Genomic DNA, 22,745 nt, shown 5'->3' on the forward strand with positions numbered 1-22,745 from the left:
ACTGGAGATCCCAAGAGCTAGATTCAAGGAGAAAAACAAAGTTGTGACTGACGGTTCGGCATTGTCAACCAACTCAATCCATTCTCATGATGAAGACAATGCTCAGGAACAAGGATACATCATTAAGGCTTGTTATAGAGTTAATAAAGCTTAATGTTTTTAATGATTTGCTAAGTTTGGCAGATTTGACCAAATAGTGTATTTACGCGATAACACGGTTAGAAATCACCTATGTGAGTGTGAAGTGTAAGCCGTTTCAAAGAGGATGATTGTCAAAAGCCCATCTCTCTATACACTCATGAAACCAGGAGGTGTTCATGGCTGAAACGAACACAACCGTAAGAACCATAAACGGTAAAGGGTTAATTGTGTGACATATGGTTGTCTAGGTATACACTAAAGCTCGACGGTTCAAAGATATCGCATCTACCGATTGACCGAGTATATCCGACATATGTTCACTACGGAAAGTCCAAGGGAAACCTACTTATCCAGATGCAATTTATTCTTGCTTGTAAAGTACACATATTTGTCCGTTTCTTTGTCTTGGAGTCATTCCCCATTCATGTGGGGGATTGTTGGGTTTTTAAAAGGTGTGAATGGAAAATGAAGAGTTGCGATTTTTATGAAGAGTTGTGACTTTGATGAAAAGTTGCGACTTTTATGAAGAGTTGTGACTTTTATGAAAAGTTTCGACTTTTATGAAAAGTTGTGACTTTTATGAAAAGTTGTGACTTTTATGAAAAGTTGTGACTTTTATGAAAGGTGGTGACCTTTCCGAAAGATTGTGACTTTTCCAATGGTTTGTGACCTTTCCGGTAAGGCACAATAAGAACCTTTTCACACTACCCTTTGTTTTCTATAAATTGAGGGATTTCCTCTCATTTTAAGAACGAATTTCTGAACTTCTTCTTCTACTACTAAATCTAGTATTCTAAGTGTACTTTACTGCCGTTGAGTGGCTCGCTGACACCAGCGTTTTGAGTATCAATACACTGGTGATTGAGATCATTCTATCCTGGGAGGACATATTCCAAATCAAACCTCGGATACTAGAGGGGAATAATTTCCTTAAGGGGACACTGTGCATTCAGTGGGCTTGATCTTCTTTCTGTTTTTTTCCAGATTCTGATATGTGTTACAAATTTTAGAATTGTGAATTAATTTATATTCTTCTGTTCTTCACTGGTTCATTAAACTTTGGTAACTTCGTGTTTCTGCAAAGTTTGTTGGAATCAGTAAGATTCTTTAAACACAGATTGACAACAATTCTTCTTTAAGAAAAAATATTTCGTATATTTTTTCTAACTTGTTTCTGATTCTAGTTTCTCTACTAGTTTTTAATTTTCTAGTTGTGAAAATGTTCTTAAACTTTATTGTGTCTTACCAAACTCTTCAAAGTTTTATTCTAAGTATCTTGGGAATACAAGACGAATAACATGCAATAGAATGGCCTTGATGAAATGCTTCTTGTGAACGGAATGTTGCGTGAAACACACAACGGCAGGAGAGGAAAATTTATAATTGTAATCACAGTCTAGCTCCAATGTATTACAGAGGAGCTGCAGCTGCTATATATAATTGTTTATGATATAACAAATCAAGTAAGTTCTTTATCCAGAGCTGCTTGTGATGTTTAATTAATGTTAGCACAAAACGAAAAATTGTACAATAAAAAGGACCACTGGTTTATCTCTCCATCGAATCAAATTGGCCAAAGGTGTGCGTTCGCAAACCATGGTAAAGTTTTGCCAATATCCACGTTTAAGTTGAATTGTAGAGAATGGAAAGCAATATTTCAAATTTTCGATACGAAGTGGATAGCTCATTGCCCATAAGTCAAAAAATAGAACTGAAATTGCCAAATTCTCTTTGGGTTTTTGATGAATTTGGATGGGTAATCGGCCGTTATGCTACTGATAAATTGTGGTTTTGAACTTGTGGACAACTTTAAATTGAGAAGAACATATATATCAAATAAATTTTAAACCAACATATACAACTTTTCCAACATCTTCCCAATAATTTAATGGATTAAAAACTTGTGAACAACTCTAACTTGAGACATTAGTTTTAAATTGAGCTATTGTAAGAGACTAAGCAACACCCATGGGTAAATTCTCTTGAATTTTCACATAGGATAAGAAGAACATATATGTCAAATAAATTTTTAACCGACATATACAACTTTTAATGCATAAAAAACTTATGAACAACCCTAAATTGAGTTAGGACAAGAAATTAAACAGACACCCATAAGTATTTTCTACTGAACATTCACATCGAAACGCGCAATGCATACACTAAAAACACAACAATTCGAAAAATATAACACAAAAATGTATTTTCTTAACTATTATAGTAAAATATTTTTATATAAGGATGTTATAGTGAGGTTATAATATGTATATTATCGCGTATAAATTAGAATGAATATATAATTATGTATAAAGATTAAAAAAAAAAGTAGACAGCAAATTAGCAAAACTAATTTGCGTGAGGATGGCAGTGGACTGTGGCCCTATTAACTTCAAGTGACCCAACAATATGTAATTGCTTCATTTATTGGCCCAATCTAATTCCATGAACACAATAGTATGTTTTATGATATGAAAATTCAGACCAACTAAATCGATCTGTTGGCCCACCTAACAAATATCAAAATTTTTGATCAATTTGATCAAATTTTACATAAATTGAAACAGAGGGAGTACTTTTTTTTAGAACAATGGAACTTTCGATCTAGCACCATAATACGAGTTGTGTTGAAGGTGTAAATTAAAACACCTTGAACATGAACATTTTCTTCATTTTTAACAAGTATTTTGAAGAGAAGATAGAATATTACAATATTTGTAATAGCAATAACTACTCCGTTTCAATTTGAAGCAAGTTAAATTCCGCTATAATAAATAAGAAAAAAACAGAGCATGCTTGACCTATTAGGACAAATTTAAACTTGTTCAGCCACAAATGAAATTATCTATTACAACAATTACTCTGTCTCAATCTCAAACACGTTAGAATCACACTATCATATATATTCGAACAAGGAGGACAAATTTAAACTCGAACTAGTCATAAAGACATCTATAACAACAACTCCGTCTCAATCTCAAAACCAGAACATATATAACCAAATTAGGACAAAAATCAAAGTTGATCAGGCCACACAAATGCACCTATAGCAAATCTCCTCTTCTCATCAACAGTCCCCTGAAAATCAAGTCCATATTCTCTCAGAAGCGCGTCGATCTTCCATTCCTCCATCTTATCGTAGTCATGCTTTGTGTATCTCGGATAATGAAGAGGCATTTGAAAAAACTCGGAATTTTTTTCATTCGAAATGGAAATGATACTCTGATTCGTTTGATTTTTGTTGAATTCGATTGATGATAGCGTTGATTTTGAGTTTCCAAGAGTAATTGTGTTTGCAATTGCAACAACCCAACTAAAAGCCATTGTTGGAAAATACATTTAATAGTATTATTTGGGGAAGATGAAAATGAGAAAGTTTAATTTGCTTGAAGTGTTGAAAGAAAATGGACATTTATATATAGGTAGAAATTCAAGGGCATTTTTGGAATTTTTAGAAAGAGACAAAGATAGTTGCTTGGTCAACAAGTCGTTCTTTTTATTACCGTAAGGTAGAAGTAAGACTATGTAGCGGAAAATTTACGCATTAATAAGGAAACATGTTTTCTACTAATAAAGATGTATTAGTTACAAAATCAACAAATAAATAGACTCATAGATTATGCTAGCAAATTACTAATATAAACATCAATTAATTTTTTTTGAAAACTCATTACTTGATCTATTTTTTCTTTTTAGCGATTTTTAATGATTTGAATCTAAAACATCTGATTAAAAGAGAGGGAAATCACATATGTTGTGCCACATTTCTTAATGGTGAGCTATAATAATGAATTTAAGAAAGAGAAAACACCAAAAATTGTATTCCTTCTGTCTCATTTTGTATTGCATCGTTTAACTTGGTACTATGTTTAAGCAGAACAAAAAAATTCTAAAATTTGCAATCTAAAACAATTATTAGATATTTATGGGGTATAAATTTTTTCATTAAAGATAAAAAAACAAAATTTAAAAATTAAATTATTTTTAATTATAATAAAATAACATTCTTTTTGAAAACGAACTTATAAAATAAACTAAAGAAAACACTAAATGGTAAGCAACTAATTTGCGTGTCGTGTCTAAAAATCAAACAATACACAAATGAATAGGCAGAGTGGTTAGCAGTCGCTTTTTGTATTTTCAAATTAGGAAAATTAACGGCTTATAATGTATGCTTCAATCAACGTGAGTTGAAATCGAGAATACTTCAAAAACAATCTATTTACTTTTCGTATAATAAAAATATAAAATTATTTTTTACGGTCGAAAACGATCTTTTAATCTCTCACGATTATTATGCTTCCAAAAAATATCTAGCAAGTCATGAGCTGACTTACGTTATTAAAGAAAAAAGTAGTGTGAAGTTGCACGTTAAGCGTGAGTGTAGTGAATGAACAGTAATAATAAAACATGACAAGTGTTGTAACAACAATAATTAAAACATGACAAATATGTTCTAGAAAGTGTATTAGAAATTAAATTCTTTTTTTCCATTTCCCAAATGGAGAGTTCTAGATACTCTTATTGGAGTCTTCAATTCATTCATTTAATGTTTAAGCCAACTACATCTACCTTGAAAAATGTCTAGATATATCCTCCGTTTAAAGTTTGGCTCACTCATACCTTCGTCGTCCAATTTTTCGCATAGATATGCCCTTATGAGCTTTAGTTGGTCTGCTGGACATATCCAGCTCATTTTCTATTTCTTTAAATGTCACATGAAATTGTCATGTCATTTTGACCTTACCACATGACATTTATATGAAAATGGAAAAGGGATCAATTATGCCCCTAAAAAATACGGACCCATAAACACCTAATCCGACCCATAAATCAGCCCTCTTTGAAATAAACTATCCGACCCGTTTTCAACAATTTTGTTTAGTTTTTATTTTTTTTGATAAATCCCAAAAATGAGTAATTGATTAATAAAAATTATGAAGAAAAAAAATTAACGTCAAAAATTTACATATAAATATAGTAACCTTAAATTCAACAATTTCAATAATTTTTTAAAATTTTTATTTTTTTGGTAAATCCCGAAAATGAGTAATTGATTAATAAAAAATATGAAAAGTATGAAAAAAATATAAAATTAACGCCAAAAATTCACAAAAAAATATAGTAACCTTAAATTCAACAATTTCAACAATTTTTTTCGGCAAATCCCGAAAAGGAGTAATTTATTAATAAAAAAAGGAAAAATATGAAAAAAATATGCATAAAATTTACACAAAAAATTCACAAATAAATATAGTAACCTTAAATTGAACAATTTCACCAATTTTTTTTAATTTTTATTTTTTTGGTAAATCTCAAAAATGAGTAATTGATTAATAAATTATGAAAAAAAATATAAAATTAACGCCAAAAATTCACAAATAAATATAGTAACCTTAAATTCAATAATTTTTTTAATTTTATATTTTTTTCATATTTTTCCTATTTTTTATTAATCAATTACTCATTTTCGAGATTTCCCGAAAAAATAAAAATTAAAAAAAATAGTTGAAATTGTTGAATTTAAGGTTACTATATTTAATTGTGAATTTTTGGCGTAATATTTATATTTTTTTTCATTTTTTCCTATTTTTTATTAATAAATTACTCATTTTCGGGATTTGCCGAAAAAAAATAAAAACTATAAAAAATTGTTGAAATTGTTGAATTTAAGGTTACTATATTTATTTGTGATTTTTTGGCGTTAATTTTATATATTTTTTATTAATCAATTACTCATTTTCGGGATTTATCAAAAAAAATAAAAATTTAAAAAAATTGTTGAAATTATTGAATTTAAGGTTACAATATTTTTTTGTGAATTTTTTGCGTTAATTTTATATTTTTTTCATATTTTTTATTAATCAATTACTCATTTTCGGGATTTACCCAAAAAAAAAAAAAAATTTAAAACAAAATTGTTGAAAACGGGTCGGGTAGTTTATTTAAAAGGGGGGGGGGGTGATTTATAGGTCGGATTAGGTGTTTATGGGTCCGAATTTTTTAGGGGCATAATTGATCCCTTTCCATTTTCATATAAATGTCATGTGGTAAAGTCAAAATGACATAGCAATTCCATGTGGCATTTAAAGAAAAGAAAATGAGTTGGATATGTCCAGCAGATAACTAACGCCCATAAAGGCATATCTATGCGAAAAGTTGGACGGTGAGGGCATGAGTGAGCCAAATTTTAAACGGGGTATATCTAGACATTTTCGAATAGTTTAGGGGCATATTTGACCCTTTTTCCTAATTAAAACATGACAAGTATGTTCTAGAAAGTTTTCAAATTATTTTAAATGGTCTAGAAAGTGTATTAGAAATTATTATTTTTTTCCCATTTCCCAAATGGAGAGTTCTAGATACTCTTATCGGAGTCTTCAATTCATTCATTTAATGTTTAGCCAACTACATCTAGCTAGAAAAATGTACTCCCTCCGTTGATTTTTATTTGTTACGATTTATTTTACGAGGATCAATTTAATTTGATATTTGAAATTTTGATGTTTGAGAATCATTTGAATAAAATGTATAAGTTGTAATTATTCTCATGTTAATATGACAAGAAAAAAATATCTTAATGTTAGTCAAAATTTAAACTAACTTTCAAAAAGCGAAACGTGACAAATAAATATGCAAGACGTTGAGGTGTATATTCCTATTGTGTATCACTTGTGTATTCTATACGTATCAAATGTATCCCCTGTGTGTCAATGTTTACATATGTGTGAGACACGTGTCAGATACATGTGTTGCAGCAAAACTTTTTAAACTTGATTTCATATATGAATTTTGACTCTATCGCCTATAGAAACATAATGGAGTATTGAAGACAATTAAAACTGTTGATTGTATGGTACAACTATATAATGTAGAAGGCTACACTGTTATTCTCTAGAATACGATTCATCCATCAAATTTTAATAGGTGATAAATTACAAGTGTATATCAAATTAACCAATCATAGAATGTCCTAAGATTTTTCTTTATTCAATTGCACTTACATTTTAATTTAGTTGTTTATAATTCACGACAATGTAGAGCTTAAACACATCACTATTAGTTAACATATTTCATTTTTATCGAGTTGTTTATAATTCACGATAATGTAGAGCTTAATGTCATGGACTTAGAGTTTTCACTAATGCTCCGTGCGGCTCTTGACAACTTACTCACTATCTTTCAAGGTCTTGTAAGCTCAAGTAAGCTCTTTATGCTAAGATCGCTAAGAGAATCAAAGGAAAGACTTAGAAAGATCAAAAGAGAGCTTTTGAAGAAGGTTTTTTGTATTGCTTTGCAAGATTGCTTTACAAGTTGAGTGATGCCTTGCAAATGAATGACACCTCTATTTATACTACCAACTAAGGACTAAAGTGTGATTTAAAATTACTATACAAGTCCCTAAGATATTTACACATTGGTCCCTTTTCTAGAGAATTCTACATTGTCTAAGGACTTTCCCTAGCCTTCTTGAAAAATCTAAAGGATTCTAGAGTTCTCCGCAAGCCTCTCCTCAACTCTAGAACCTTCTGCCCTTATCCGGAGGCGAAATCAGATTGGCAAAATTGCGGGACGTGATGCTTCTGCCCAAGAATGATGTCAAAGATATCTAAAGGAACGACAATAAAGTTTGTCTTACCTTACCATTTTCCCATTGTGATGCTCACTCCTTGGGCGACTCCGCACACGGGAGTTGGTGGTGCATTGACCGTCTTGAGGCGGGTGTTGCTTAGAACATAGTTCAGCCCTAACCTCTCTGCCGCCGTCTTGGTCATGATGTTTGCCTTGGCCCCGGAGTTTACCATGGCACGAGTTGGCCGCCCATTAATGGAGATGTTTACATATTGCGTGTTGAAGTCTCCTTGCTTCTTCGTCTGTTTGGAAATAGCACCGCATAGTCCCACCATGCCTAACTGCATCGTGCCCGCGTCCTGCCCTTGGTCCTGTGCGTCTTTCTCCTTCCGCTCGCGTAGGATGACACCTAGGTTCTTCATCTCTGGGCACCTGGCATAGTCGTGTGGTCCTCCGCAGATGTAGCAACCATCTCCCTTGGTGGTCTGCGCCTTCTTCTCCGTGTAGTTCTGGCGCCCGAACCGCTTACCGTCCGGCTTGTGAGAGTCGTGTTACCTAGGGTGTGCCTGCTGCTCCTTGCCTCGGCCACGATCTCCCTCACCTTTGGCATGACTATTCCTTGTATCCTTGCCCTTTGCCTTGTCATGCCATTCATGTTTATAGTCGGTCAAGGACTCGGCTTGGGTGATGGCTTCATCAATGGTCTTGACTTGCCGGCGCTCCAACTCTGTTTTGGCCCAATTCTGCAGTCCGTACATGAAGTGGAACACCATGTCTTCATCCGCGAGGTTGGGAATCTGAAGCGTTAGAATTGTGAACTCTTTCACGTATGCCCGAATGCTTCATGTTTGCTTCAGTTCCCTGAACTTGCGCTTAATCTCATATACGACGTTGTTAGGGAAGAAGGCTTTCTTGAACTCCTCGCGAAATTGCTCCTACGTGTTGATGGTGCACGTCCCCTTCCCTATCTCGATTTCCTTGCGCTTCCACCAAAACATGACTATCTCTGAAAGATACAACACGATAATGTTGATCTTGTTCTCGTCACTCTTCACCCGACTACACTTGAAGTAATTTTCCAAGTGCCACAAAAAGTTCTCCACCTCTTGAGCGTCACAGACGCCTTTAAATATAGGTGGTTTAAGAGCCTCGATCCTGGCTTCCCTGTCACGGTCGGGTAATGCCAATCCTCCAGCTTCCATGCCTTCCTTGAGTGCCTTCATCTCGGCCTTCATGGTTTCAATTGTGCATAACGCCTCCATGAGCCGGCACTCCAAGGAAGTGATGGCTTCCTTCATCTCGAACTCGGCTCGTTGGCGTCCCTCCAACTCCTTACGGATGTTTTCGATCTTCTCAAGGGTGAAGTCTTCAAGAGTTTTGAACTTGCCGTCGGCCACATTCATGCGCCGGCCTAATATCTCCATGGCCTACCTCGCCACTTCAACCCTTGCGACCTATTCTTCTCTAGCGGTGACGTCAATGGCCTCATCGCCAAGTTCATCGTCACTTGCTTCGGTGGTCGAAGGTGGATGAGATGTTAGCCCCTCGCTTGGTGTGGGTTCAAGCAACATTTCCTTATTACTCTTTTGGTGCTTCTTTCCCTTGCGGTTCTTCCTTCTACCATTCGGACGGACGTTGATCGTGCTAGCGATGTTTACGCCTCCTTCGGTTGTCATTCCCTTAGTTCAAACCTCGCACGTTGTCACAAACTTAGAGTTTTCACTAATGCTCCGTGCGGCTCTTGACAACTTACTCACTATCTTTCAAGGTCTTGTAAGCTCAAGTAAGCTCTTTATGCTAAGATCGCTAAGAGAATCAAAGGAAAGACTTAGAAAGATCAAAAAAGAGCTTTTGAAGAAGGCTTTTTGTATTGCTTTGGAAGATTACTTTACAAGTTGAGTGATGCCTTGCAAAATGAATGACACCTCTATTTATACTATCAACTAAGGACTAAAGTGTAATTTAAAATTACTATACAAGTCCTTAAGATATTTACACATTGATCCCTTTTCTAGAGAATTCTACATTGTCTAAGGACTTTCCCTAGCCTTCTTGAAAAATCTAAAGGATTCTAGAGTTCTCCGCAAGCCTCTCCTCAACTCTAGAACCTTCTACCCCTATCCGGAGGCGAAATCAGATTGGCAAAGTGGCGGGATGTCACATTAAACTCATCACCATTAGCTAACATATTTCATTTTAATCGAGCATTAATTCCATAAGCATTTAGTCATACCTAATATCTTTCGATCATTGTTGCAAGACCATGAATATTTGGTACGCAAGTATGATAAATAATTTACTAATTTTGAAGTGCTAAATGGCTATAAAATTTTTGCCATAATTATAGTTATTTCAAGTTAAAGAAAATTTTGTACTTCACACTCTTCAATATAACTTATTGACAAATTACAATACTCTAACCATTAAAAATTATCCAATGAATTAATTTGATGATCAAATCAGATCACTAAAATCCTACCATCAAAAATAATTTTAAATTAAGTTATAAGAAATTTTTCCATCACAATAACTTTTTTAAGGACCTTATCATATTATTCAAGCAATTGATAACAAAACATATATGATTGGAATCAAAACATAAAAATAGATGATTTTTTTAAAAAAATGAAATTATTATTTAATACCTATAAAAAAAATATCAATCTATTTTAAATCAATAAAAAAAATCACATAAATTAAAAGGAAAAAATACCAATAAAAATCATATGGCATATCTGAGACAATCCGGTCCTCATGATCCAAAGCATATAGGGGCGGCTGTGCAATTTTAACAGTCCGGTCAAATTCTTCTTCCTAAATCCCTCTGCATAAAATGTACGGTGTAGCTCGATCACGATTCCGAATTACGAGAAGCTATCGGCGTTTTTTGTCGACCGCTCTTCTCCATGACCAGCCTCCTCCTTCGCCTCCTCTCCCTGAACCTTCTTCCGCCGCCGCGGCCGCCGGAGCTGAGAACAAGTCATGGAATTTTCTCAAGTACAGCCTTGTTGCTGCCCTCACCGGCGGTGCTGCCACTGCTGGTTATGCTACTTACGGTACATTCAATTTTACAGTCTTAATTTTGATTAGTCTTCCCTTCCAGTATTATTTTACTTGGATTTATTGAGGATTAATTTGGATGTGGAATTTTGAGCTTCATTGTGCTGACACAGGCGTATTCAAGATTTCGGCTAGATGGGTGCACGATTACGAAAAATGTATCTTAAATATAAATTTGATCGATTTGACTTTTTAGTTCTTAATATGAACCATTAAATTTTAAAACTTACAGGTCCAAAATATATAATACTACTAGTTTTAAATTTTAATATACACATTTGATTTAATTATATAAAAATTTAGAGTGCTAAATATTTTAGGAATTTTCAATGTAACACACTTGAAAATTTTGAAAGATTAAAGGAAAAAAAAAGCAAAATTAGTTGAAACGTCAAAAGTATAACTGATAACCACTTGGAGAGGTGTTACTCAAAAAGACAAAATAGATATAAGATTTAAATTTCTATACTCACTTAGATAAGTGCACCCAATCATCATCGTATTATTATATGATACTTTGAACATGGGTTCACACATCTATATTTTTTATTTTTTTTAAAATATGACACTACTATATATGATCTAAAAAGGGGAGCATGGGTTCACGTGAACCCACGGCAGCCCCTCTAGATACGCCTTTGATTGTGCATCTATTGAGCTAGCCTGAATCATTCACATGAGAAATTAATTAAGACTAACAAAGTACTCCGTCCGTTTCAGCTGTGTGATCTAATAAGTGTTGTTCATCTTATATTCCTAAGATACTTAGAACAAAACTTTGAAGAACTTGGTAAGAAACAACAAAGTTTAAAGAGTATTTTCAAACTAGAAAATTAAAATTAGTAGAGAAAATAGAATCAGAAACAGATTAGAAACAATATAAAAATATTTTTCTCAAAGAAAGAAAATTGAGCCCACTGAATACACAGTGTCTCCTTAAGGAAATTATTCCCCTCAAGTACCCAAAGTTAATGGAATATATCCTCCCAGGATAGAACGATCTTACTCACCGGTGTATCGGTACCTAAAATCACGGTGTCAGCGAACCACTCAACGGCAGTAAAGTACACTTAGAATACTAGATTTAGTAGTAGTAGAAGAAGTTCAGAAAAATTTGTTTCATTAAAATTAGAGGAAATCCCTCAATTTATAAAAACAAAAGGTAGTGTGAAAAGGTTCTTATTGTGCCTTACCGGAAAGGTCACAAACCTTTGAAAAAGGCACAATCTTTTCATAAAAGTCGCAACTCTTCATTTTTCATTCACACCTTTTAAAACTCAACAATAACTTGTCTTGAGTGTGTCATTTATGCAATGCTTTTAAGCCATTTGTAGAGTGATAATCTTAATTTGGATGGCCTGAGCAAGGGGATTGGTGAATTTTGTTGAACTTGCATTACATTTTCTTGTGTGTGTTATTAAGTCGTTAAGACAAAACCCATAAGTTGAAGGTGCACACACATTAGCACTTTGACACATACACTAAAGCACCAATTAAGCGAGGCGAAGTGCACAACATGTGCTACACCTCAGAGCTTAAGCATGCTTTTAAGTGAGCCTTTAACAACACTATTCCTGGAACTGGTATTGTTATTGCAGTTCTGCTTGGGTGTCTTTTCAAATGGGATTTTTCATTTACATATCAAAGGTAAATAACAATCCACTGCCTTCAATTTAGCTAATGAACTCAGGAAGAAAGTAGCACTGCAGTTAAGCTCTTAGTTTTGGTTGCATCTCTGTATGCTAATATTCAGCTTGATTCTTTTGAGCTGAGTGTCTTTCAAAAACAGTCTCTCTACCCCACCAAGGTAGGGGTAAGGTGTGCATACATCCTACCCTCCCAGATCCCACATGTGGTATTACGTGAGATTACACTGGGTATGAGTTGGAACCTTTTGCCAGATTCATTAATCTATGCCTCTCCTAATGCTAATGGGTACAACACGCTATTTTTTAGAAATTGGTAATGGGTGCAAACGCGTAGTGAAGTCTTAAGAACCTCTAAGCTGTCCCCAAGGTACTATTACAAGAAATTCATTATTATGGGCTTGTTTTCAAGCCTTACTTCTTTTAGGCTCTTGTAATTGCTATTAGGTAGACTTTTGCCTTCATAGTAGCTTAGTATGTTGTTAGTTAGGATGTCCTATTGCAGGCTCAGATCCTGTTGTTCATAATCGATTTTATATGTTGATATGGAATAGTCTTTGTGAAAAACTGCAAAGAGGTCAAGGGACTGATAGGCTGTCCTTTATCATTAATATTCTGTTGGTATTATGTGCATATTGTTTCATGTACACTGACATATCCTTGATCTACAGCATATTCGTTGACCGAAGTTGAGGAGAGGACCAAGGCTTTGCGTACATCTGCAAACTATTCTGTTGGTGATAGTGCATCTGGTTTTGATGTTAGTCTGGCTCTACTCTAATTTGTTTCATTCTATGTGTTTGTGTTATCCTAAGCCATTAAACTGATGACCAAGTAGTTCTTTATTTGCATCATTAGAGTAATGCACGAATAAATCTAAAAGGAAAGATTGAAATTATATGCATATAGGCAGCATTTAGCTTGAGTTAGTGGTGGATAGATTATGCTAACCCTAGCTTCAACGATCTTCTTTAAATCATGTGTTTAGTTTGTGCTACTTATTTTTACCTTGTCGGTAAATGTGGGACTCTTCAAAAGTTGAAAAGGAGTTTGAATGAGATGATAGGCTATGTTAATGCCATTAGAAACGTGTGTTTCTCTAACACTGCACGGATATTGGTAGAAATTTAGTTGGGCTCATAAACACACACCTTTGGCCAATTTGATTAGTTGGAGAGAGGAACTAGGGGCCCTTTGCCATCATTATAGATAATTCCATCCATATTGTCTATTCCATGAATTTCAAATCTGAAGTTCATTTATGTTTCTATTACGATTCATTATTTATATATGATAAAGGCATTTATTGACTGATCTTGATTCAATATACTTCCACTATAGTGTTTGAGTTTGTTACTTTTTGGCGTCCTTTTTCTTTCCCTTTTTCGAGATAAAGGTAGGACTAGGATCCAAAGAAAATCAATGAAACGGAAGAAATCCGATTTGACTGACAAGTCAAAATAGAGGATAGATTCCACTGATATAACAATACTAGTTCCAGGAATAGTTAAATTTATGATTATAAGGATTTTGATATGAATAGTAATAAAAATTGTGGTATTGTTCCTTCATTGATCAAGTTCAATTTCTGGGAAGTATTAGGAATTCTATGTTGCTCGGACTCTTCAAATATGTCAACGGGTGTGTGTCGGATTCGCCAAAAGTAGTGTATTTTTGGTGAATTCAACACGGGTGCGGCATCAAAAGTGAAGAGTCCGCACAACTAAGATTAGGATTGTGACGATTGTCCAATAAGAATTGTCAATTTTTCATATGAACATTTTGAAGACCTATTTATTTTAATACTTAATTGACGGTAGAGTTGATCATTCCGTCTTTCAATTCATCAGGGGTGGCTCAATGCCTTTAAAAATTAGGCATCCGTTTTAGGCCCCAAATTTGACTCCCCATTTTTTTTTAGTAATAATAGAATTATTATAAGTATTTTATAACAAAAAAATAAATTATATAGTGTCTTTCTTTTAGTTTGTTTTGAAACATTAAAGAATGTTTCTTCCTTTTTTGGTAATTTTTAAATTTAAATTCCACTTGACATGTTTAAGATCACAAGATTAAAAAATATTTTGGTATATTATACATTTTTAGTTTAAGACAATAGAAAAAATTAAGTTACCCTTGTCTAAAAAAAAAAAAGACCATAGAAAAAATAAAACTTTATCATTAAAAATAAGAAATAACTTTGGATTTCAAAAAAAAAAAAAAGTTAGACCTCCAATTTATTTTTGGCTTTAGGCCACTAATTAGCTTGAGTCACCACTGCTATTCATATAGCAATCTCGGTCCTACAAATAAGGATCATGAGAATCTGGAAGATGATACCTGTAGCCATTTTTTGGAGTAACTGGAACGAAAGGAATAGAAGATGCTTTGATGGAATATCAACTACCTACCAATCTTTAAAAGCTAAATGCCTCGTGTTTTTGTATAGTTGGGTTTATTTATCCCCTCTAGATTCCCCTGATTCATTTTTGAACTTTGTCAGCTCCCTGACTCTTAATTAACAATGTCAAGGAGAGCTGACCTTTTGCTACTAAGCTTTTGTAACTATTATGCATCTACTTGATACCTGCAATAGAACTAATTACTTCATCAAAAAAAAAAGTAATAATATTATTTGTAATCTATTAATTAGATACGTTTATTTGATTCTCTTTTAAATGGTTAAATGACATACTTAATTCAATGGTTAGAGTATTGGTTTCATATGATAGGGGTCATTGGTTCAAATCCAATAGTAGGTAAAGTCTGTTTATTTTGATTAAGAAGTTCTATTTGGTTAACATCTTTCTAAAGAAATTTCATGATATTTAGTTGCCTATTCTTTTTGTAGAAATTTCAAGCTTTGTTGTACTCCTCTGCAATGACAGGTTTGTTCTGATTTTGAGTTCTCTGCATCTTATCCAAAAACATGAACTTATGCTTGCCACACATTGTCAGTTGTGTGCAATATATAGGTGTAATACTAATACACATTGGTGTCTTTAATTTTTTTTTTTCTGCTTGTTGCATGATATCCTTGGCAACTAGTTAGGGAGGTGTCCTTAAACTTGTGTTCCCTTTAGTCATGAATTCTGTTGTTGTTGGCACACAAAGCTTTGTGCTGAACTTTTGGGGATGAGTGTTGTCTGTCTTGTACTAGCTTGTTATGGACTGTATATGATATGTGGAACTGTCCTTGCAATGCCTCATATTGGGGCGTATAACATGTGGTTTACTATATGTGTGATTGGCAATTTGACATGATCCGTGGATTTAACTATGTCCCACATTCCAGAAATACTGATTAAAAATAGAAAAAAAATGTGTTCAATGCTTTATTTTTGTTGGGTCGTGGAGCTAATGGCAGCTGGTACAAGAAAGGATGAAAATACTCATTCTAAGATGTGACGATATACTTCATTAATTATGTTGATACTGTTTTTTTGAATATGATATTCTATAATGGTATAATTATATTTTCTTAGTAATTTTGATGACACTTTTTTGTAAATGATTTGTTGTAATAATATAACTATATTTTCTTAATTATGCCGATACTTATTTTTTGTAATACATTCTATAGTAGTTTTCTTGGGTTAATCTTACACTTTCTCTACTATTATGGTGGTCTGTTTTCTCCCCTTCTGAAAATTCCAGTGCCTGCCAAGTTAGTTGAGCTTTACCTAGATCTAAGGCGCTTGACTGAAGAACAAGTTCGAGTAAGTAATTATGCACATCTTTATTTTTAAACCATGTTGCTTTTCTAAGTCTTGTTCTTTTTGCATGTCATCTCTTCCCAATTACAAATAAAATCTTGTCGATTACTTTAGGATTATAGTGAACCATCATCAGACAAGCTCCTGCCAGATTTGCATCCATTGGAGCAACATGTCTTTACCATTGTTCTTGATCTAAGTGAGACATTGGTCTACTCTGACTGGAAGGTAAAATTCCTAGTCACAAACAAAACGGATTTTATTTAATCATGGTGGTTTAAATTTGCCGTAATTGCTTTTCGTTTTTTGGATCAGGATGAGTATAGAGGATTAGTCGTACCATTAGGTTCTTCCTATTGGTAGAGCTTTTCCCCTCGAAGTTTAGCTTGTTTTATCATTTCATTTTGTTGTCACTAATATGACTTCCTGTCCTTTAAAAGCGTGACAGAGGCTGGAGAACATTTAAAAGACCCGGGGTTGAGGATTTTCTGGAACACTTAGCTCAATTTTTTGAGATAATTGTGTACTCTGACCAACAGAACATGGTATTTTTCACTTCCTTCGTAATGTTTTCTATATTTTGTACCAGTTGTGTAGTTAAAATTTTGGCTTGTGGTATTTGCAGTATGTCGATCCTATTGTCGACAGATTGGATTCAAAGCAGTGTATTCGGTATAGGCTATCAAGGGGAGCAACTAAATATGTGGGTGGCAAGCATTACAGAGTAGGTGATTTTGCTCATTCTCTAAATTTTCCATTCATTATGCTTCAACTGCAACACGAAAATCTTTCAACCTCACCTTCTTTTTTTTTTTTAATTTCTTTTATGTCTTGCTTCATTTCCCACTCCTTGGAAATGGTGATAATTGGGATTTCCATTTATCTTTCCTTTCTTTCTTTGATGTGACCTTTTTTTCATTTGTTTTATGTTCTATTCACCTTACCCTATGTTCTAACTATTAAGAGACGGAATGGTTGAGATTTCCATGTCATTTGTGTCTGTTGTTGCAGGACCTTTCCATGTTGAATAGGGATCAATCAAGGATTATATATATTAGTGGTAACGCATTAGAAAGTAGCCTTCAGCCAGAGAACTGTGTAGAAATAAAACCATGGAAAGGAGATGTGGAAGATACTACACTTTTAGATCTTATTCCATTTCTTGAATGTAAGTATACCAATAACAAATGACATACATAATCTGGTAGTTATCATGTCACCTTGTAAATCTCACTTTAATGACTCGATAACTTATGTGTGTAGATGTTGGAAAACATAGGCCAGCTGATATTCGAACTGTATTAGCTTCATACCAAGGACATGATATTGCAAAAGAGTTTATTGAACGATCGAAGGAGCACCATAGGTAAAGTTTCTTCTTGATTCGTTTATTAGATATTGCTGTGCTTATTGGATTGTATTTGAAATCCTTGAAGACATGGAACTTAAGATGCTTCTTATTAAAGTTTCTTCTGTTGATGCAGGCGTATGCAAGAGCAAAAGCAGACCGGTCGCCTCTGGCGTCGCTAGTGTTAATTTTTGGAAGTTCTGAGTTTAAAAAGGATAAAAGTAATTGATATTGTGATAAATTATGTGTAACTAAACGATTCAATTCAAGAATGTTACTTCTCTAACAACATGGTTGTATTCTTTTTCTCATAAGCAATGAATTACATCATTTGCTCCTTTGTAATAATGGAATACATCAAAAATTTTGCCAAACAACAGCTTCATTCAACATATTGTTTCTGCTCTGACTTGATACTATATGATTTTGTGGTATTTTCTTACAATTTAGATAACAAAAAATCATTATTATTAATTCTTGTGTACAGGAATTTCTATATTCATCAATTTGGATCACCAAAACTATAGTTTTTCTGTGTTCTCCTACTCCCTCTGTTTCACAAAGAGCGACCTGGTTTGACTTGGCACAAAGTTTTAGAAAATAAAGAAGGCTTTTGAATCTTGTGGTCCTAAGTTAAAATTATGTCAAATGTACTAAATTGCCCTTCAATCTTGTGGCTTTAAACATGACACGTGAAAAGTTGAAATTAAAATATTACCAAAAAAGGAAAGAGTTCATTCTTTTTTAAACAAACTAAAAAGGAAAGAATGTCATTCTTTTTTAAATGGAGGGAGTATTAGATGGGAGGCAGAGGTTAGGTTGGGGGTGGGGTATACTGGTGGTTAAGTTGTAACTTCTCATTATTTCAAATTCAAATTATAAATAGTTTAATAGCAGAAAGTAATAAATTGATCATCAACTACTAGTTGTTCAATTATTAATCCCATAAATTTATCAAATCTTGTTGAGGGATGCTTTATTCAAAGGCAATTGTACTTTTGGACTTATCATGATCGATCATCAAAATGTTTCTAATCTTGTGGCTCGTGGCTTTGGCTCTCGAACCTTCTGATACTACCAAACAAGTTCATGTATCAAGACCGTTATTATATTTATTATGTCAGATCTATCTTCAATTGCCACGTGTCATCTTATGATACATCCAACAATCAAATCCGAATTTTAACCCATACTACAATGTGATTGGCTAAGCTGTGGGAAAATGAGAAAAATTGGAAGTCTTGGTCATCGCCCCAGTTGACTGGAACTAAGGATTTGTGGCCTCATCTCTTATACTTAAGGTTAAGTTCACATTTTTTTTTGTTTTTTCTTCGGTGTCCAAAGCCTATATTGGAGTTTCGATTAAATTCGAATCGCGCTCTGCAGGGCCCATTCGGGGGTGACACTTGAGTCTTGACACATCAACAAAGCCTTTGTTTGGTACCAAACCTCATATTTTTCTTTAAAATATGTGCTTTAAAAGTTAATTCATTCGTTTCAAAATAAATATTACTTTTAACCTCAAAAATAATTATCCTAAAATAACTGATAACTATACTATTTCAATTAGCCTTTTATTAAAGAACTACTTTTTAATGGACGTAAAATGAGTCAAAAGTAATACTTATTTTGAAACGATCTGTAAATTATACACCTTTGGTATGTGAATTGTCAAGAGTCACTAAAAATCTCAACCAATAATATTTATGGTAAGTAGTAGTACAATACTTTCACATTTTTTCCATTTTTTTCTCTCATAATTCACCATTGCAGTACGTTGTTTTCTCTCTCTCATGTCTTAATCTGTTTGTCCTGCAGTACTACATCAATTTCTCCAAATATATTTCTATAAAAAACTCCATTTTTTCCTTCAATGATTTTCTCTAACCCAAATGGCACGTTTACACTTCTTTCTTGTTCTTTTTCTTCTACTCATTATCTCCGCCGCTGCACACGGCGGAGCACACGGCGGAGATGATGACGGTGATGCTGACTCAGATTCCGGCTTATCTGAACAATCTGACAAACCCCATTTGAGATCTCGGCCTTTGGTTTTAGTGAAGATATGGTGTTTTATAATAGTCTTCTTTGGGACTTTTGTTGGTGGGGTTTCACCTTATTTCATGAAATGGAATGAGGGGTTTTTGGTTCTTGGAACACAATTTGCTGGTGGGGTTTTCTTGGGAACTGCGCTTATGCATTTTTTAAGTGATGCTAATGAGACATTTGGGGAATTGACAAGTAAAGAGTACCCTTTTGCTTATATGTTGGCATGTGCTGGTTATTTGATGACTATGTTAGCTGATTGTGTTATCTGTTTTGTTTATGCTAAGCAGAGTAACAATAACAACAACAATGATGTTCAGCTCCAAGGTTTGTGCTTTTATCAAATTTATTTACTATGTGTTGTTTTAGAATTTTGATTGATCAGACAAAAATTTGAACTTTATACTTTCTCTGCAGCTTTTCTATATATAAACTGTAGTTTTGGGAAAAAGGAATTAGTCCTCATTTAGTTTTGATAATTCTTCAAATTGGCTAAGTCTCGTAAGGGGCTCCTATTACAACACGAACTCTACCTCTAGGGTGTATGTAGTTTAGCTCCAATGAAGTGAGAGGAAGGCAAAGATGAGGATTTTGAATTGTAAGAAAAGAGTAGTGGGCATACTTTAACAATAGTCTTGTCCGCAAGCAAATCAATGTTGGTAGTAGCTAGCAAAGTTTGACAAACATATTGGCGTGGACAAAGTACTCGATTTTAACCATATTTGTGCTTGGAGTGGCTTTATAGTTCCATTTGCTGTTTGATGGGATATGTTGTTTGTTTGATAAAAAATATTATGTGCTAAACTTTCACTTAGTGATCAACAAGATCTTGCCTTTTCTAGTTAATTGGAGCTTTGCTTAAAATCTGATATTTTTGTTTCTAAAGCATCCTGCACCTAATTTTGAGGTTGACTGTAGAATTTTTACTAGCTTCCATGTCTAATCTGAGTAGTAGGAGAGTTCCATGGTCGATGATGTTTAAGGAAATGCGAATTTGAGTTCTGTTTTAGCTTGAGATCAACTGGAAATTATGTTGATTTCTGTTTAGCTTCCCATATCAAGGGAGTTTACTTGAAAAGTGGTGATCTTTTCGAACCATTGTGCTGATTATCCATTTTGCAATAGGATTTTAAATCATATCCATTGACAATGTGACGAAACTTACTTTTTGATTTACACACTTCACTTATTATGGGTAGTAACCTGTAATTACCTTTTAATAGCCTTGATCGTATAAATTCCTTTTATGCTGTTGTATAGTAGTTAACTTTTGCTATAAAGAACTCTTTGCTGATACTTCAAATCCCATGTTGTGTTCCAGGAGATACTGAAAATGGAAAAAGCAACGGAACAGTCGCACAAGGGCAGTCACAGGTTAGAGAAGATCTTGATTTTTTATCTTCTTCCCTCTAAGAACCGTCTTGTGTTCTCGGATTCCTTTTATTCTTTAAATCTAATTGGTAAAGTCCACTACTTTGGAGAAAAATCCATTCTTGTTTGAGTGGCTTAATTAGATTTGTCTCGATTGCTTTCACAGGTCTCTGATGGCAGAGAAAATGACTATTCTAGAGCACCTCTTGCAACAGCTTCTTCACTTGGTGATAGCATCTTATTGATCGTTGCACTATGTTTCCATTCGGTCTTTGAGGGAATAGCCATTGGTGTTGCAGATTCACAAGCCGATGCTTGGAGAGCTCTTTGGACTGTCAGTTTACACAAGATATTTGCTGCTATTGCAATGGGAATAGCTCTACTTAGGATGATCCCAAATCGCCCTTTACTATCATGCGCAGCCTATGCTTTTGCCTTTGCCATCTCTAGTCCAATTGGCGTTGCCATCGGAATCATAATCGATGCCACAACTCAAGGGGTTGTTGCAGACTGGATCTTTGCAATATCAATGGGATTGGCTTGTGGGGTTTTCATATTTGTATCCATTAATCATTTGCTTTCCAAGGGATACAAACCTCAAAAAATGGTCTTGATTGACAAGCCTCATTTCAAGTTTTTGGCTGTTTTATTAGGTGTTGGGATAATTGCTGTGGTGATGATATGGGACACTTGAGTTTGTGCTTTGATGATTATTTTGGCAGAAGCAGCATAATAGTTTACCATTTTATTTTGAGAATACTTTTGGTTGTTTAAAAATATTTGTATACATGGATATTGAGAGTGAAATGTACAAACTAAAAGTTGTGGTTCTTATTTAATGGAATTATTTTCATATCAAAGTTTTTTGTGCATCATTGCTAAAATTTAGTTCCAAATAGTAAAGATCATCTTTTACATATTGCAAGCAAGAGTACTGCATGATAAGGTCGTGTACAATAGATTCATGTGATTCGATCCTTTCTAGAATTTTGCATAAAATAGAAGCTTACTGCATTGAATTGTGTGCTTTGAGTAAATATGGAGTAAAAAGGTAAATGTAAGTTCCTTTAACATCTCTATAAAAAAAGAAAATTCAATTGTCCTATTTCTTTTCTCACTTTTAGACAATTAAAACTTCTTTAGACAACATTTGCATGAGTTCAATTAATGCCTTACATAATGGATGAACTATCTACTTTACTCATCTATAAAAGTAAATGACTTGGTAAGTGTTTGGACAGTATTTGGTTGAAGTTGAAAATTGCAAAAAAGTTCAAATATTTCACCAATATTTGCCTTGACACTACTAAAATATAGTTGGTCACATGTATTTTTAAAATCACTAACAATAATATATTCAATACGATATAATGAATAGAATTTGAGAAGTATTTATGAATATTAAATTTCAATATTTATAATTACTGGACCTACTCCATTATTCATGACCAAGCGCGTTGAGATCAAAATATTATCAATACATAAAAAGTAAATATTTATTTGCACTCAATATTTACATCAAACAGAAAATAATTTAAAATTTAAACATGATGAATTCAACCTTTATGTTCTCACTAATTAACCTATTACACTTCTATAATTATGAATTCATAACTTAGTATCTGCGTTAAAAATACTAGCTCAACTGAACCTCTTAAGTTTATATTACGTCTCACTCCAAACACAAAGTTATCAATTTATTATGATTAATTTAGTATGATGAGTATATGCTAATTTATTATAATTAAGTGATACATATTTATGTACAAACACATATCAAATAACTAAATATGTTTTTCAACTTGACCTTATTTTACATTTATGCCCTTCAACTTTGAGTGTACATAA

At 33.6% G+C, this 22,745-nt stretch overlaps 3 protein-coding genes across 3 annotated transcripts; 2 read left to right on the top strand and 1 right to left on the bottom strand.

The window, feature by feature from the left end:
- Nucleotides 1–3,003: 3,003 nt before the first annotated feature.
- Nucleotides 3,004–3,477, bottom strand: LOC125806958 (uncharacterized). The gene has a single exon (XM_049486711.1). It carries the CDS (start codon nt 3,475–3,477, stop codon nt 3,154–3,156), a length of 324 nt encoding a protein of 107 aa, XP_049342668.1. The 3' UTR covers nt 3,004–3,153.
- Nucleotides 3,478–10,513: 7,036 nt separating this feature from the next.
- LOC125840188 (mitochondrial import inner membrane translocase subunit TIM50-like) lies at nt 10,514–17,678 on the top strand. The gene is made up of 10 exons (XM_049519157.1): nt 10,514–10,766; nt 13,088–13,176; nt 15,268–15,304; nt 16,074–16,135; nt 16,247–16,360; nt 16,573–16,677; nt 16,758–16,856; nt 17,144–17,300; nt 17,396–17,498; nt 17,617–17,678. The coding sequence occupies exons 1-10, from the start codon at nt 10,544–10,546 to the stop codon at nt 17,660–17,662; spliced, it is 1,035 nt and encodes a 344-aa protein (XP_049375114.1). The 5' UTR covers nt 10,514–10,543; the 3' UTR covers nt 17,663–17,678.
- Nucleotides 17,679–19,358: 1,680 nt separating this feature from the next.
- LOC125840199 (zinc transporter 11) lies at nt 19,359–21,665 on the top strand. Its single transcript, XM_049519166.1, has 3 exons — nt 19,359–19,853; nt 20,851–20,900; nt 21,064–21,665. Exons 1-3 carry the CDS (start codon nt 19,373–19,375, stop codon nt 21,589–21,591), a joined length of 1,059 nt encoding a protein of 352 aa, XP_049375123.1. The 5' UTR covers nt 19,359–19,372; the 3' UTR covers nt 21,592–21,665.
- Nucleotides 21,666–22,745: the final 1,080 nt, after the last annotated feature.

This window comes from Solanum verrucosum, unplaced genomic scaffold, assembly GCF_900185275.1.
Source record: "Solanum verrucosum unplaced genomic scaffold, falcon-dt-bn FXZP01000277.1, whole genome shotgun sequence".
NCBI lineage: Eukaryota > Viridiplantae > Streptophyta > Magnoliopsida > Solanales > Solanaceae > Solanum > Solanum verrucosum.